General features: G+C 44.3%; 1 protein-coding gene across 5 annotated transcripts in view; it reads right to left on the bottom strand.

The window, feature by feature from the left end:
• Positions 1 to 16,003, bottom strand: part of LOC136638835 (rho GTPase-activating protein 7-like) — a 110,935-nt gene that overhangs the window by 24,347 nt on the left and 70,585 nt on the right. For 4 of the 5 annotated variants that reach the window (XM_066612862.1, XM_066612865.1, XM_066612866.1 and 1 more), the window contains one exon: positions 303 to 374. In XM_066612862.1, the coding sequence (XP_066468959.1) occupies positions 303 to 374 (72 nt within the window). Of the gene's footprint in view, positions 1 to 302; positions 375 to 9,142; positions 9,251 to 16,003 lie in introns of those variants that run through there. The other variant, XM_066612863.1, reaches the window with a different exon arrangement.

A 16,003-nucleotide genomic window follows, 5' to 3' on the forward strand; every position in this document is an offset into this window, starting at 1 on the left:
TACTGGAACAGGAATACTTTGCCAGGGCACCAAAACCGAATAGCAGCATTTAGCACTATCTGTTTCAGCTGGTGACTAACTGTGCCCAAATGGAACTTGAGACCACACATTCCTTTCCATGTTCCAATGGCTATTGTACACAAATAGTCAGCTCTTGAATGAACTTGCATTAATAGTTACACATCATTGGCTCTATTCCGGACCACCGTACTTCTGTGTGATATTTATTACAAATGGAAGGAACTTATTTTTGAATATCTGTCAGCTATTTCTCTTTATTAGAATAGTATGGGCGATGGTACCTTCAAACATCTGAGCATACTGGGGAAAGCCGGCAGCCTTCAGCCAATCGCAGGCTTCTTTTGCCTCAATTTCTGAAAAACACAAACACAGGTCGGTTTTCAGTACAGGGAAAGAAAAACAACACAAGCCATGATAGTAGCTCTAAAAATCAACCTACTTGACTTTCCGCAGAATAATAGTGGTCCTGTTTTTCTCTGCCTTGTAATAAAATATAACTCTTTGGACACATATCTCCCGAGTATCCAAGCATGAAGCAGACGCCCTTGGCATGCAACAGCTTCTGAAGTGGTGTCACTAATAGTATGATAGCCATACCTCTAAGACCCCAAGAATTAATCTCTGGTGCATCTTTGGCAGAGTAAGTCATCTCAAAAGCAGCCAAGAATAGTTTTCAACTAACCACTAAGCATTTGCAAGGCACACTTTCTGAAGCCAAGGAATGACAGCCATGTGCAAAGAAAGCCACTATGAGCCAAGAAGCAATTCTTGCTCTACAGTGCTCAACTAGTCAATTTACTCCTGGAGTGTTTTAGCATTTGTTTCACATCTCACCATCTATAACACCTGGCATTTAGTTCAGTAAAACAGATGTCAGGAACTAACGACTCGTTTCATGCCAATTAATAAAAATTATGTGACTTGACTCTATAACATTCCCACAGGAACAAGGAAAAAAGCATGACGACAGAACATTCACCAGATGCCTTAAAAATGTAAACATGTTTCATATATTTTTGGAAGAACATAGACCAGCAGCCTCCAAAGCAAACAAACATTGAAAAGTTACCGTGTCCCTTGTGAAGAAGAAACCCAGACTGTCCATTTGTCTCATCTTGCTCGTGTTACAGCCCTGATACAAACTGAACTGCCAAAGCTTTGACACAAAGGGCACCAATATAAACCTTTCCAAAGAACATTAAAATCGGGTATTTTAGGTTTCAGGAAACAAAATGATTGTTTCTATAAACAAAACAAATCAAGAAGCTTGACTTCCCAGATACAAATGTTATTATTGCGTAATAATTTATCACATTGCTTTCTGTAAAATAGCCAGCATGAAGTTACCCTACAGCACAATCCTATACATTTCTAACCAGAAGTCCCATTATATTCAATGGGGTTTACTCCCAGGAAAATGCACACAGGATTGTATGTGGGGGGGGGGGGAGCACAGAATTAAATTTTATGCAGAACTGCATGCACCAGTATGCAGGAAATCAACAACGTAAAAGATGCCTTTTAAAGGAATTATTTCATGGTGAGTAAACTCCAAAGCAAGCCTTGGAGCCTTTTGGGTGCCTGAAGCTCATTACCTGCACAGCAAAACCCAAAAGTCAAGAATACTTATATACAACTTTCCAACATGAAGTTCTTAAAGTGGATAGCACAGTAATGAACAAATGGTTCCCTATGTCCAAAGGTCTCTCAGTCTTAAAAGATGAAGAAACACCAGCAAACAGTAACTTGACAAGGTGTTATAACATAAGTGCAGTTCATCTCAGTATAAGATTGTAACCAATAACTGAACAATGAGTTTCCTGAAATGGCAATGTGAGTTGCAATACATCGCAATTGTTTGTCTGATACCAACAGACAACAGTCCGCCCAGAACCTCTGATGCTTGAGGAGGAATGCCAAATGCTACCCCCCTTGACTGATGAGCCAAGTCTCTGCTCATCCCATTCTCCAAAGTTCTAGCTCAGCATATTCCTTCCCTCCACATCTCTTCTTCCTCTTCCAATCCAGGGAGTGGAAAAAAGAGGAACAGCGGTGGCAAGTAAATACGGATGGGCTCCCCCCCCATCAATCTGCTGCCTCAGGCAACAGGCTCAATTGGGCCACCCCTTCCATCAGAGCCAAGCTAATGCTCTTCTCCAGAAAAGGAGGAAAAAACCAACATATGTGGCAGCTAGCTCCCAACACATCCCTACTGCCAATAGGAGCCAAGTTACTTGCTGCTTTTGGTCATTGCTTACAGCAGCTACAATTGCAAAGCCAATATTTTGGAGCAGGATTAAGCCATTTTATGGGACAACCAGGGATCCACAGCCAAGAGGGCTGTTCCAGAGATAAAAATGTATTCAAAGCTGAGCCAAGGTCAGTATCTTCCATGTCCATTCAAAACACAGCAGCAGGAGCACTGCTAGAACAAATTCTTCTGTAACTGCAACAGAAAAGACAAACCAGAGGAAGGTCAAAAAAGGAGTGGTATGGCAGAGATATCATAATGGATGTAGGAGAATGAAGAGCAACAGGAACAAGAGTAGATAAAACAGACTGCCAACAGCACTCCAGCACCAGACAAAAGGAACCTTTTTTTCAGATAAGGAACTGAAGGCTGGTCTGGAATTTATACATCACCCAAGGGGTGAAGCCATGCAATGGTTCACATTAGATGCCCTGTGGGATCAAGACCACCATCAAGATGCAACGTTGCAGCCCAGCCACATGGACCACCACTGCACTACACCTTGTACAGTGAAGTTTACAAGGAACAGAGGATCCTTTACCTTGACACAAGAAGCCCAAGCCAGCCACCCATGGAAATATGTTTATAAAAGCTATCATGCCAGCACAGCACTTGCTGCCATTCAAAGAAAAAGGAATCCCCAGGTAGCATATGAAGCCATCCACACAGGGCCAGCTTTAAGCCAATTGGATCAATTGTACCCAGTTGGACACCACTCCTAATGCTCTGCATTAGAGCAAAAATAATAAAATGTTTTTACTAAATCATTTCACAGTCACTAACACAAGTATTTTTGTAACTCATTTACTTTTCAGAAGCTTACTTGTATGCAAATTCATTAAAATATGCTTAAATCCATTTGGTCCACCAACTCTCATGAACTTTTTTTAAGTGCACATTTTAATTGCTTTCCATTCTGCCATAGAGAAATAAAATCTATAATAAATTTTATTTAAATCTCCAAGATTCTACAGCCCTTGGCTGCAAACCTGAGTCCCCCACAAAAAGTGTTCCCAGTTGGGCCCCGCAGCTCCAAAGACCAGCACTGTATCCATAGTCCTACTCTTGTTAAGGTCTTATTAGAGACCTTATTTTACAGGAGAAAGGTTTTCTTAAACAGAAGCTAGAAATTGGATATTCTTGGGCCACACATTCTCAGACAAGATTTTCAAAGTTTAATTCAAAATCAAGTTTTGTTTTTTTTAATTCCCAAGCTGGACTGAGAAAGGCCTGCTTAAAAATAGCCAGAATAGATGACAGCTTCAAATAAGTTTTATGAGATGATTAACATATGGTGTGAGATTCCAAAGCCAGCTCCAGTATGACCCCTTTCCCTTTGCATGTAACACAGATTTCCTGGCTTTCTAAACATTTGAATAGTTGCAAGTTTCCACTTCCTGCTGACCTTATAATGCTATCAAAGATTAAAGACCTACCAAAGGTTCAAAATGAATTGTTCTCTTTTACAAATCATTCACTTCTACATCCTCTGAAAATTTATACAACTATGCATCATGAAGCTGGCTAATTTTTCATCCTCAGATTTCAGAATATAGTGTAACCAGGGACAATAACTTATAAGGATGCTACCAGGTCAGATCAACCCATGTGATGCTGTCATCACAAAAACAAGAATGTGATGCTGCCATTACCACAACAGAGAGATTAAATATATGCCTTCCTTCCTCAACCCAGTAACAAATAACTGTCAAAGAAGAAAATTAAGTCACCAGGAATAAACTACAAATTGGAATATTTAATATAAATTGCCACATCTAGAACACTTCCATTGCACTGATTTAAACAGAACACGCTCTAGTAACTGTAAGTAGAATTGTGATCACAAGCAGCTGAAAATAATATTCTAGATTTGAGGTACTTTATACCTTAAAGAATCATCTATAAAAGAAAAAGGATCATCTATAAAAGGATACTTGTTTAAAGCTACAGCATATTACAGCATACTAAAAAGTATAGTTGACAAGACCCATGTAAATATTACATGACCAACAAACTGTGCTAGATTTTTAGGACCCGATTTTACTAACACAATTTTAATAAACTGATATCAAATATTACATAATTTGTCCACTTCTTTCATCTATACATCTTATACAATTTCCAAGCCTGGGTGCTAATTTTTTCTGTCTGTTGCACAGTAATAGAGGAGATCAACATATCCAATACTGGCTTGACATTTGTCCAGCTCCCCAGAACTGTAAAAGTTTACAACTGTACACAACATCTGTCAATACATTCTACTGAGATACCAACCCAGGGGTCAGGGAACTTTTTTACCTCTTACCCCCCAAAAAATTTATAAACGCAGACGTTACCCCCTTGATTTGAAAGTAAGGAAATAAAATAAATAAACAATAAAAATAAATAAACAATACTCACCTTACCTCGATCCCACGTCGGTCGGCGCGGCTTTTCTTCTTCCTCCCGCTCTGTCCGCTCGGCAGGAGACACTGACGGCCCGGCGCTGTGTGATGACATCATCACTACAGCGCCGGGCAGCTCCAGTCTCCCGCACAGAGCGGAGAGAGCGGGCGGCTGCGATACAGCCTGAGTGTATCGCCTGCTCCCTTCCGCTCACCACATCTGAAGGTGAGCGGAAGGGAGCAGGGCAGCGGGCGGTGTGCACACAGCGCACCAGCCCGCTGCCGGCCCCCTGGAGCGGGTGGAGAGCGGGTGCGCTGACTCCCTCCGCTACCTCCCCGCCCGGCGCCCGCACACAGTTAGGTAAGGCAACCTTATTACCCCCAGATTTTCACTTTTACCCCATTTGGGGTAATTTACCCCTGTTCCCCGACCACTGAACTAGACCAATTAAACTGTACACAACCAAAGTCCAAGTCCTACATTTTATTACTAGATTGATACATTTTATTATTAGATCAAGATATCAGTCTAATCAGATCTATGGAAACCATCTGACAACTTTGTTTCCACTATATCTATGGTGAATACCAGCCAATGTTATTATGGCAGCAAAAAAAAAAAAAAACCCGTATCACAATGAAGAATTACCCAGTAATGATTGCTGATTGTAGAAAATGGTTGTAGAAAAGCTGTTCAGAAAACACTCACACTTACACTCCTGCCCCCTACTCCTGTTATTGAACTTTTCCTCCTATTGTTCTTCCATGATGCCCTCCATTTGCTCCAGAACCAGAGTCAACATGCATGGAACCTGCTTGACAGCTGCAGAGCCATGTACCAAGTCCAGAATGTACATTTCCTACAGCACCAGAGTCAGTCCCATCAATAACTTTACTGACAGATTCATTATACACCTTCTGCTATATGGTCCATTAACAACTGTGGGATTACCATTAAAGTATGATATCAAAAATCCTTTTATTTGTCCGTCCAAGCAAATTAGTTCTCCAAACCTTATCAACAACAAATATTTTCACACTGCTTCTCAAATCACTTACATATACATTTCTCTATAAACACATGTATCTCATCAAATCACAATGTTAGATTGCCCCAAGTCCTTCGGATACTGTAAACTAGATTGAACTCCCTGCAATGCATGAACAAAGATGTCCTTCATTAAAACTGTGTTCAGTGTCAACAAGCAGCCAATTTACAGACTACAACAGAAGGTTAAGTGAAATACACAGGTTTTTTTACATTAGTCAAAGTGACAGGTTATGAAACTATAAAGACATATTCATAGGCTGGATGTAGGCATGGAGGAGAGAAGATAACTAGCACTCACGATAATGGAGCGTGTCCAGTCTAAGTTTATTAGGGCCGCCTTTAGCGTATCTACTGTCTTGAACACTTTTTTACGTCTGGAATCAGGCCTGATTAGGATAGAGAACCGTGTCTGGATAGCCATTTGCTCTTACTGGTTAAGACTGCACCTATACCCATTAGGGATTGCTCCCCTAATCCTCCAAGATGAGCATAAATCTAGGTAGATTAAAGGGTTGGAAAGAAAACTGTCCTCTCTAGGATTTTCCATACCATCTTTGTTTGACATGGGACTGGCTCAGGCGGGAGTTAGGATCAAGCAGCGGATCTTTGACATGGAGCGCCAGGAAGACCTTAATAATGTCAGAAAGTTTTGTATCAAGGAGGAGCTCAGATATATAGCTGCCCCAGCTCCCTATCTTTTCCAGTAGGAAATCCCAAGCCACAGAAGGGCATTTACATTGGGGCAGTGTGGCAGTTTGCCTTCAGCTGTAGTGGAAGGACGCTTTCGGAAGGTCCCATTTTTAGGGCGACTGTGTCCTTGAGGAGCAAACCAACCAGAAACCACCAGTCATGTTTTGCTGGATTGTGTTTTTTATAAGGATAAACAATTATCCCTTATCTCCCCACTGTTAGAAGAGCTCACCAAATGCCCAAGTCAAGATTATAGTCATTCTCTTCTATCAGATGCAAATCCAGAGGTAATGCGGAGGATGGTTAAATTTTTAGCTGCTGCAGTTAGCCTCAGGAGGAAGAGAGTAGATTGTGGTATTCCTGGTTGCTCATAGAGAAGTATTTATATTCTGAATAAGTTTTTAATTCAATATGGATAGAAGACTTTCAGAAGTACCTTCCTCAGTTACTGTACTCAGTTCAATCCACAATAACTAGACCAAACTTAGTCGACTTATATCTATTAATTTTTAGTATATTATGTTGTCAAGAACCTATGTTAGGCTGCTGTCATGGGTCATATGCATGTTCGGTTGTATACGGTGAATGTATTGTTATTTTTATGCTGGGCGGTGACCATAATAAAAGTAAACTGAACTGAAGTGATAACTAGCACTCAGTATACATCCCTGTAGCAAGTCTTCTCCTCACTCACACACATAGACATATCATATGAACATAGGATGCTGCCTTAGCAGGCATGGATTAGTAGCAGGTCCCCAGATTTTCAGACAGGGATCTTTCCTAGTTCCAAATCTTTCACTTCCTGCATGCAAAACACGTACTGTACCACTGTACCACAGAGCTGGGGGTGGAGGTTCTCCCCACCTACTGTCTAGTACAACTCAGTGCAAGTCAGAACCATCACTGAATTTTCAATGGTGCTTGCTGGCGGGCACAGGGAAAATTCACAATGGGATGGTTCTGACTCACACTGAGCTTTACTCACCAGGCTGATGTCAATCCCCACAGCACCTCAAACAGCTATAAACAAATCTCAGAATGCTGATGTTTTGAGTATGAATGAAGAGTAAGTACAGCTGAGGAGTCCTCAGTTCAGGGCACCAGGATATCGGACACCCTTATCTCTTCCAATCACACATTTACAAAAAGCAGCAGCATTTTCCAATATTACAATTGCCAACTGACCAGGACAAACTTGTGAAGAATCTCTCCTGCCCCTCTGAGAGTAGGAATACCCCTCCAACAATGTTTCCAGCTAAGTATTGCTGGAATGATGCTGGTGCAAAGAGGTGAACACGGAGGAGTTAACAGCGAGAGAATTTACACAGCTTTTAAACCTCCCCGTGGAAACATTTTCAGCAGTCTGGACTTCTAAAGAGAACATTCAAGACTGACTTGCAGGCTGCGCCACTGACCTAAATTCTTGTGAGCTGAGTTACAACTGTTGGGAAGCAGCATAATACTGGCATAGAGAGGAAAGCCTACATTCACCCACAATGTAGAAAGCGCACAGCTCCACTAGCTGCCCCCCTCCAAATAGAAGGCTAACTTTAAGGAAAGGTTAACTCAAGCGCTGACAGTCAAGCATCCCATTCATAAGCAGAGGTGTGATTTTTCAGTGATAACCATATAAAAACACATAACACTACTTTCTGTAGCTTGGTTGGGCTGGACGGGGATGCGAGTTGCATCTGCTGACACTGTACCACCGACATCATCTCCCCAGTATGCTTTTAAAGCAATTGTAATTTAAAACTTCCAAAAAAGAACCCTTGGAATCAGGGCCTCGGAGAGGAATTTTATCAGGGGGTACAGAGTTTCTTTTGGGCCCCTTCCCAAAGAGGGAGGGGTGAAACAGAATGGGGGGGTGGCAATGGGGGCAAAACAGGCAGGGGGAAAGTGGCACCAGCTGGAATAGTCTTTGTAGTCCAGGTCCACAAACCAAAGAGCTACTGTCGCAAGTCAGTTTCCTCCCAGATGTGACACTGTTAAGGAATGTATGCAATCCTGGGCCTGGTGTATATGGCGGTAGTTGTGGCCATGTACCCACAGTTTTGCCCCCTGCATCCTGCATGGGTAGTGAGTTTGGAGAATGTCAGATCCCAGGAAATTTCAGGGGCCCCTCCTTTGGCTCCTGGGCCCCCTTCCTGACCCTGGGCCCGGGTACAAATTACCCCCTTTACCCCCCTCTCCTAGGCCCTGCTTGGAATAAAAACACATAGCATCACTTTCTGCATTCTCATTTTTACCCACAAAACAAAATCTGCAAAACACGCGCACCACCTGCAAAGCAGCCTTCTCGATTCATGAGCATCCCCAAGTGCCAAACTGTGTGGCCTGCCACCCCCTTTCTGGATTCTCCCTGACCAGAGGAGACTCATCACCCACATGGCTCACTGAAGGTGCTGGAGATCACCGCCTGCTCTGGGCGCAAAAGTGCCAGCGAGGACTGTCACATCCGATGCCTGCCTACTCAGAAGTAAGTCCCATTATAGTCAATGGAGCTTCCTCCCAGGAAAGCGTGGACAGGATCGCAGCCTCAGTCCTGCAGCCCTCTCCAGCACGGTCAGCAGAAAAGCGCCCACCGCTGCGCCGCTTGCTCCCTCCGAGCCTCCCCCAGCCTCGCTCCTCCTTCCCTCCCTGGCAAGCCCTTCTTCCAGTCTGGAAAGTTTCCCCGTGAGCGCCCCCCCCCCGCCAGCTGCAGCCTTCCTTGGGGCGCCCCCAGCCAGCCCGCACACTCACGCGTCAGGATCATCCTGCCCGGTGCGGTGGCGACTCTCGGGGCAGCAGCCTCTCCCGCTGCGTCTCCCTGCCCGGCTCGCCACAGCAGCCAGCAAGGACCGCGCTGGGGATCGGCGACGCCTGCCCGGCTCCGCCCTCGCCCGCCGCTGCCTTTCCTGAGTGGCCGGGAAGCGCAGGCGGGGCGGGGCGCGGACGGGGCGCCGCTCGGGCCGGCAGATGCTACTCCAGCCTCGCCGGCACCTGGCCGCTTCCCCTGTCCTGGTGCCGCCCAGGGGACGCGGGGCTGACTGCAGTGACTCCTGGCTGACCACATGTCGTGACTGCAAAAGAGGACCAGGCACCCCAAACTGGAGGACAGCCAAGAAAAATGTAGGACAGGACAACAAGTCATGTGGTTAAACACTATATTACCTACAATATACTACAACCAAACTACTTATTACTCAGAGTGCAGTTAGTCTGTGGAACACCTTGCCACAGGATGCGGTGATGGCATCTGGCCTGGATGCCTTTAGAAAAGGGGATTGGTCAAATTTCTGGAGGAAAAATCCATTACAGGTTACAAGCCATGATGTGTATGTGCAGCCTCCTGATTTTAGAAATGGGCTATGTCAGAATGCCAGATGCAAGGGAGGACACCAGGATGCAGGTCCCTTGTTGTCTTGTGTGCTCCCTGGGGCATTTGGTGGGCTACTGTGAGACACAGGAAGCTGGACTAGATGGGCCTATGGCCTGATCCAGCAGGGCTGTTCTTACAAAATTTAAAACTATATTACAAATAATTTATTAATTAGAAGAAGGCTATGCGTTGTTTGCTCACAGGGAAAAGGAGGACATTTAAGTTCTTTTCCAGGACCTGAGGCTATAAAAGAGGACTTGCCTTGGAAAAAGAGGACATCTGGTCACCATGGGCATGCCAGAACAGGCAGGATGGCTTTGTCTGTTATTGCAAGCAAACATACCTCTTTCTGTTGCAGGTTTAGGAAATACCTTTGCCAGGCAAAAAGCGAACTGCCTTGTACCACTGTTGGGGTCTGCACAAGAGCTGCCAACACCCCTCTCAGTGCCAATCTTAAAAACAAGCAGTTGCTTGGCACTTCCCTATTTAAGAGTGGTCCCAAACACAGTCTGCATGCCCTGCATCCAACCACACTGTCTTCCACCAATGGCCAAACACTCTTTTGCAGGGCCTAATTTTTTTCCTGTTGGGTTTTTATATTTGTTATATTGGTCTGGCATTACTTAGGGAAGTGTTTTGTGCTGATCATCATTATATTACTGGTTTAGTATTGTTATGCTGAGTTTGCTTTTATTATGTTGTTAGCATGAAGCCCTCACTGTCAGGAGGAGGAGAAGCACAGGATATAAATATTTAAAATAAATAAAATGACTTTCAAACCCCGCAAAGCGATTCTTGGAGCACACTGACCAGTGCAATTGTGTGGCACAGTTCAGGCATCATCCCTCATGCCCATTTCATACATGATGTGGCAGGCAGTGAACCCAGATTTGCCCCAGAGTGTGCATTCAATCAGGGATGGCAGGCAGCTCCTGCTCTTCACTGCCCCTACAATACAGCATGCCATATATCATCATCATCATCATCATCATCATCATCATTATTATTATTATTATTAACAGTATTTATATACCGCTTTTCAACTAAAAGTTCACAAAGCGGTTTACAGAGAAAAATCAAATAACTAAATGGCTCTCTGTCCCAAAAGGGCTCACAATCTAAAAAGATGCAAAAGAATACCAGCAGACAGCCACTAGAACAGACAGTGCTGGGGTGAGGTGGGCCAGTTACTCTCCCCCTGCTAAAAAAAGGAACACCCACTAGAAAAAGTGCCTCTTACCCAATTAGCAGGGGTTTACACCTTACTACTGTATTTAGGTACCCCTAAATATCCTACTGTACCTCTAAAAACATGATGTGCGAAGAGGCTTGTCATCATCTAGCCCAATCAGGGCTGTTGCATACATGAGGATGGTTGAAGTAGCCTTTCCTGCAGCAGTCTAAGAGGTGCAGTGACTAGTGGGGGTGAAGCTGCCTCCACTGGCTCACTGCCCACTTGGCTTCTCATTCTACCAGACATGCCACTGCCACAATCATCTTCTCACTTACTTTCCTTCCTACAAGAGAAGCAAGCAAGAGGAGGAGGACTGTGACAGCAGGGTTGGAAGTGGTAAGCTGCCATTGTTATGTTCTTCTTGCTGGTTTCCCTTCAGGGAAGCATAAAAAGGTTCACGATAGTCTGAATCTTTCTCTGATCCTACGTTTCTTCCTTGTAAACAGGCAAGGCAGACCAAGCCTGGGAGTGAACGTAAGAAAGTCTTCTGTTCTTTCTCTAGACTCCACTCACCCAGTCCTGTGAACCAAGAAGATTGCAGTGAAAGCAGGACTGTAAGACACGGGGAGCATACATGCACGCACACACAGGGAGGTGGGAAACCCTTTCATGCTATTTCAGGTGCAGGATTGGCTTCAAGTCCCATTCACCTCTTTGTCTCCAGGTGACAGGCCTGGGAAGACCTCCGTCTCAAACCTTGGAGAACCAATTCTGAGCTAGACAGACACAAATGGTTGAACATTGTACACAAAGAGCTTCCTATCTAAGCATACCCACAGATTCCCGTCACGCAATCTCCAAGGAAGACTTCTCAGCTTCTCTAGCACTAGCTATTGCAATTACACCATTAACTGAAGCTTAAACGATTAGTATGTTAAACTACAATACTCCGTGAACCTGGAACTCTGGAGAGCGTTAGTTCCATTAATAGCACACATGATATAATTTAAAATTGGGAAGCTTTCAAGTGAGAAGTCATCACCATTCTAGAGCTCCTTGTTGTTGCTCAAAAACCTCTTAAGATGTTGTTTTAAAAAAGTCACCTAACCAATCATGTGTTTGAACTGTGCTTAAGAGAAGGCTTGTTGAGCAATCCCTTTGATTTTATTGAAAATAAATGCGCAAAATTTCAACTCAGTCACCCGTTGCTCTCATTATTCAAGGCACAAGTCATCAAATACCACATTCCAAATTTCACTTTTAAAAATACTCAAGATAAGCATCAAACAAGACATAACAGGACAATCTTATTTAAAATGCATTTATTTTTAATATATACATGGCACACTAACACCCAGGCATTTTGTTCAAAAGACATGAAGGATAGAATTATAAATTCATTTCTTTGTTTTAAAAACAAAGCAAACAAGCACTATACCTTTCTATTTAAAAATGTTACAACACTGAAAACATAATCACTTTACCTAGCCTGCAAGCCTATGAAATCGCACCCAATTCTCTACCTTGTAACCTTAAAGATTCCAAACTCCCTGATCACGGTCCTTGAAGCACAGCTTTCATGATGACAGACTACACTGTATGATGTAAAATATTTCTTTACAGACATTGGATTCGGTTTATGGATTATGAGCCCAATCCTATGCAGTGTGTGCCGGCTCACCACTGGCGCACACTGTCACAAACATGCCAGAAGGCATGTTTATGGCCCTCAGTGCTAGTACCGGTGGAGCACCGGAGCTCCGTTGCCCAGCAGTCGTGAAGACTGCTGGCAGCAGAGAGGTACGTGGGGCATGGGAGAGGCAGGGAGGAAGCATTCCACAGTGGCATTCCGGGGAGAGCTGTTCTAGGGTACGGGTGGAGGAGGAAGGGTGGGGAGGAGACATGCTGTGGAAGAGAGTAGGGCAGGAGGGAGGCAGGAAGTGGAGCTGGATCCTGAACTTCCATGTCATGCCGTCCACCTGACATGAAGGCTCTAAATTCTACACCAACATTTGGGTCGCTGAGGAATTGAGTAGCCCCATTGCGGGGCTACTAGCCTTACCCATGGGAAGGGGACAAAAGTTCCCTTTTCATGAGGTATGCTAGATGCCAGGGCCTCTGAGTTGAATTTTATCAGGGGGTACAAAATTTCTTTTGGACCCCTTTGCAAAGGGGGGGGGGGTGAAACAGAGCAGGGGAGGGTGGTGACAGTTGAGCAGAATAGGGGCAGGGATGGGCAACACAAGGTGAGGGGAGGGTAGAGAGCTAGAAAAGTCTTTGGAGCCCAGGTCTACCTATCCATGTGGCATCAGTAGTGTCCCCAGCATCCCATACGTGCAACAAATCTGAGTAGATAGGAAAATGTCAGATCCCAGGAAATTTCTGGTCCCCTTCCTTTGGCTCCTGGGCCCCCCTTTTTGCCCTGGGACCAGGTACAAATTACCCCCTTTACCCCGCTCTCCTAGACTCTGCTGGATGCAGCGGCAGCCATTTTCAGCACTGCTTCAGCCCTGCACACTGGGCAGCTCAGGATTGGGCTGCCCTACTGAAATGAACATTAGAATAAACATTAGAATGCGGATTCAAATAAACTGTTTGGCAGTTCTCCTGGTGATTCTATTTACACCCTTGATAACTAATTGCCACAAAGTACTTTGTGTGATGCCATTAGCTTCCAAATGACCTGAGCTTTGCTGAAAAAAACCTAACAAAAATATCAATTAACTGGTTCAAAAACATATAGCTTTCTGTAAGTGTATCGTTCTGCCATGAAAAGCCAGTTCACATAACAGCAATCCATCTGGTAAATCTGCCACAGTCGCAGAAAAATTAAAAATCTTCGGCATGCTGACAAAGGCAGGATCAAGCACTTATTCCACATTTTGTGGAGAGTTATTTTGCTCCTCAATTCTGCCTTGGAGCCAAACAAGAAAACAAAACTATTCTGGATATATGTGATCATTTACTGCCACCATGTCCTGATGAACTCTGATCACACCCAGTTCAACACCTTTCCTAGTAAAAAATCTTTACAACTATGTAAAATTAAGAAGTTTGCATTATTTCTCACCATCATTCCACGATAACATAAGAATCGTACATTAGAGTGCCACACTTCGCTTGCCAATGAAAAAAGAATTTAGTATTCACATAAGAGTCCCTGCAAGCAGGATAGCATATTAACTGATAAGCATTTTCAGCTGTGAAATAGGATAAGGATCTGAGGGTGGTGATAGGAATAATTAGACCACTAAACAAGGTGAAGGTGTGGGATCTGCTGGTTTCGAAATACATAGAGACTGGGAATGAGAAAGAATGTTTTTTTTCTAGTGCTGCCTTGACATGGTCAAGTATGACCTTAAGGAGATCCAAAAATAAGATCAGTTCAGTTGTAGAACGGTGTAGCTCATAAAACAGTGGGTTTGGCGCTTTCTTTTTTAAGGTTCCCAGATTCAAATCTTTGCTCAGCCATAAAGCATGCTACAGGATCAAGTGACACCAAAAATGCAATTTAGCCTAGTACACATTACTTGTGGGTGTGGATTAGAAAGCAGACAACATCCATTACCAACCCCACAATATACCTTCTAGCCCAGGAGGGTCAAACACATTTCATACAGAAAGCCAAGGTTAGCATCCATTGCCCTGGCTGAGGGCTGGAAGTGACATCATTAAGGCAGAAAGTGATACTGGCTATATATGTGTCAGATTAAGCTGGAAAAAATAAGCACCTTGTTCTCACCTAGGAACTCATTAGCTGCAAATTACATAAGATAAAATATACAAGTCTTGATCATATTTTCAAGATACAGGAGGGCCTAGTTATCATGTGGAACACCCTTTCAGCAGCCCCACTTCTTTACTCACTCCCTAATTTTGAGCAACACATACAACTGTCATCTTAAAATGGGCTATGGCCAGTCTACCTGACTATAATGACTGCACCACCCACATCCTCCAATCCTCCTTCGACCAGCACTCGCTCTCTAACTCTGCCTCCCTCAGTCACCACAAGCTGGCCCTAAGTCATGACTTCCTTAGAAGCATCAATTCCAGCAGCAGTCTGCACACCTTGCCAGGCTCCAGCTGGCATGAGAAAGATTAGACAACAAAGGAAAGAGATAAGTTGGTAACAACTTCTTTCTATCAGCTCCACTCACACTGCATGCTGCCAGGAGTCACTTCACAGCTCAAAAATGGACCGGATAAGGAGTTTCCACAGGCCTGATCAGGCCCACAGGCCTTATGCTGAACACTTCTGTTCCAGCCAATGTTGATTTTACATGTGAATTATCCTCACAGGAAACTGAAATATTACGGGAGCCCAATCCTAACCTCCCCTGGAGCAGGCAGGCCGATGCGCCTGCCCTGCATGCATGGCAGGGTTGAGGCCAAAAGCAATGAAGTAGGCAGCAAGGGGAATAGCTTCCCCTCACCCCTAAAAAGGTGGCAAAGATCCAGGCAGCCTGGGGCTGCCCCAGGCTGCCCAGGAATGGGATTAGGATCTGGTATAAGTGCCAGATCCTGAGCCCACCCCCTGCTTACCTCCACCTGCCCACGGGCCCGCCCTCCCCCCACCGCAGAACACCTTCCTCCCACCCTTCCCAGACCCCCCCCCAGACCCCCATGCAGGCCAAGCTTGGCTGGTATGGCCCTACCTTTCAGGCCAGCCAAGCAGGGCTCACATCAGCCTCCAGAGGCTGGCGCACATCTGTGCGCTAGCCATCCTCCTCCAAAGATGGCACGACAGTGCTTTATGGCACTTTTGAGACCATTATGGGCCAGCATAAGGGCTTGCGTCGGCCCAAGGTGCGCTCTGGATTGCGCACTAAGAGTCATGTAAAAATCCTCATGGATTCAAGACCCATTTTTTAAAATGACACTGTATCGGGCACCATCTAGTTTTAAGAGAAACTTTTATTAATTAGTAATTAATAATTAATAATAATTAATTAATAAAACTTTTAACATCCAATCCTAAATGCAATACATGGAAGAAAGTTTCAAAGTGAATTTGCCCAAGGAACACTTATGAATGAGAACAACAACAATACATTCCACAAATAGT

Source organism: Tiliqua scincoides, chromosome 2, assembly GCF_035046505.1.
Source record: "Tiliqua scincoides isolate rTilSci1 chromosome 2, rTilSci1.hap2, whole genome shotgun sequence".
Lineage (NCBI taxonomy): Eukaryota > Metazoa > Chordata > Lepidosauria > Squamata > Scincidae > Tiliqua > Tiliqua scincoides.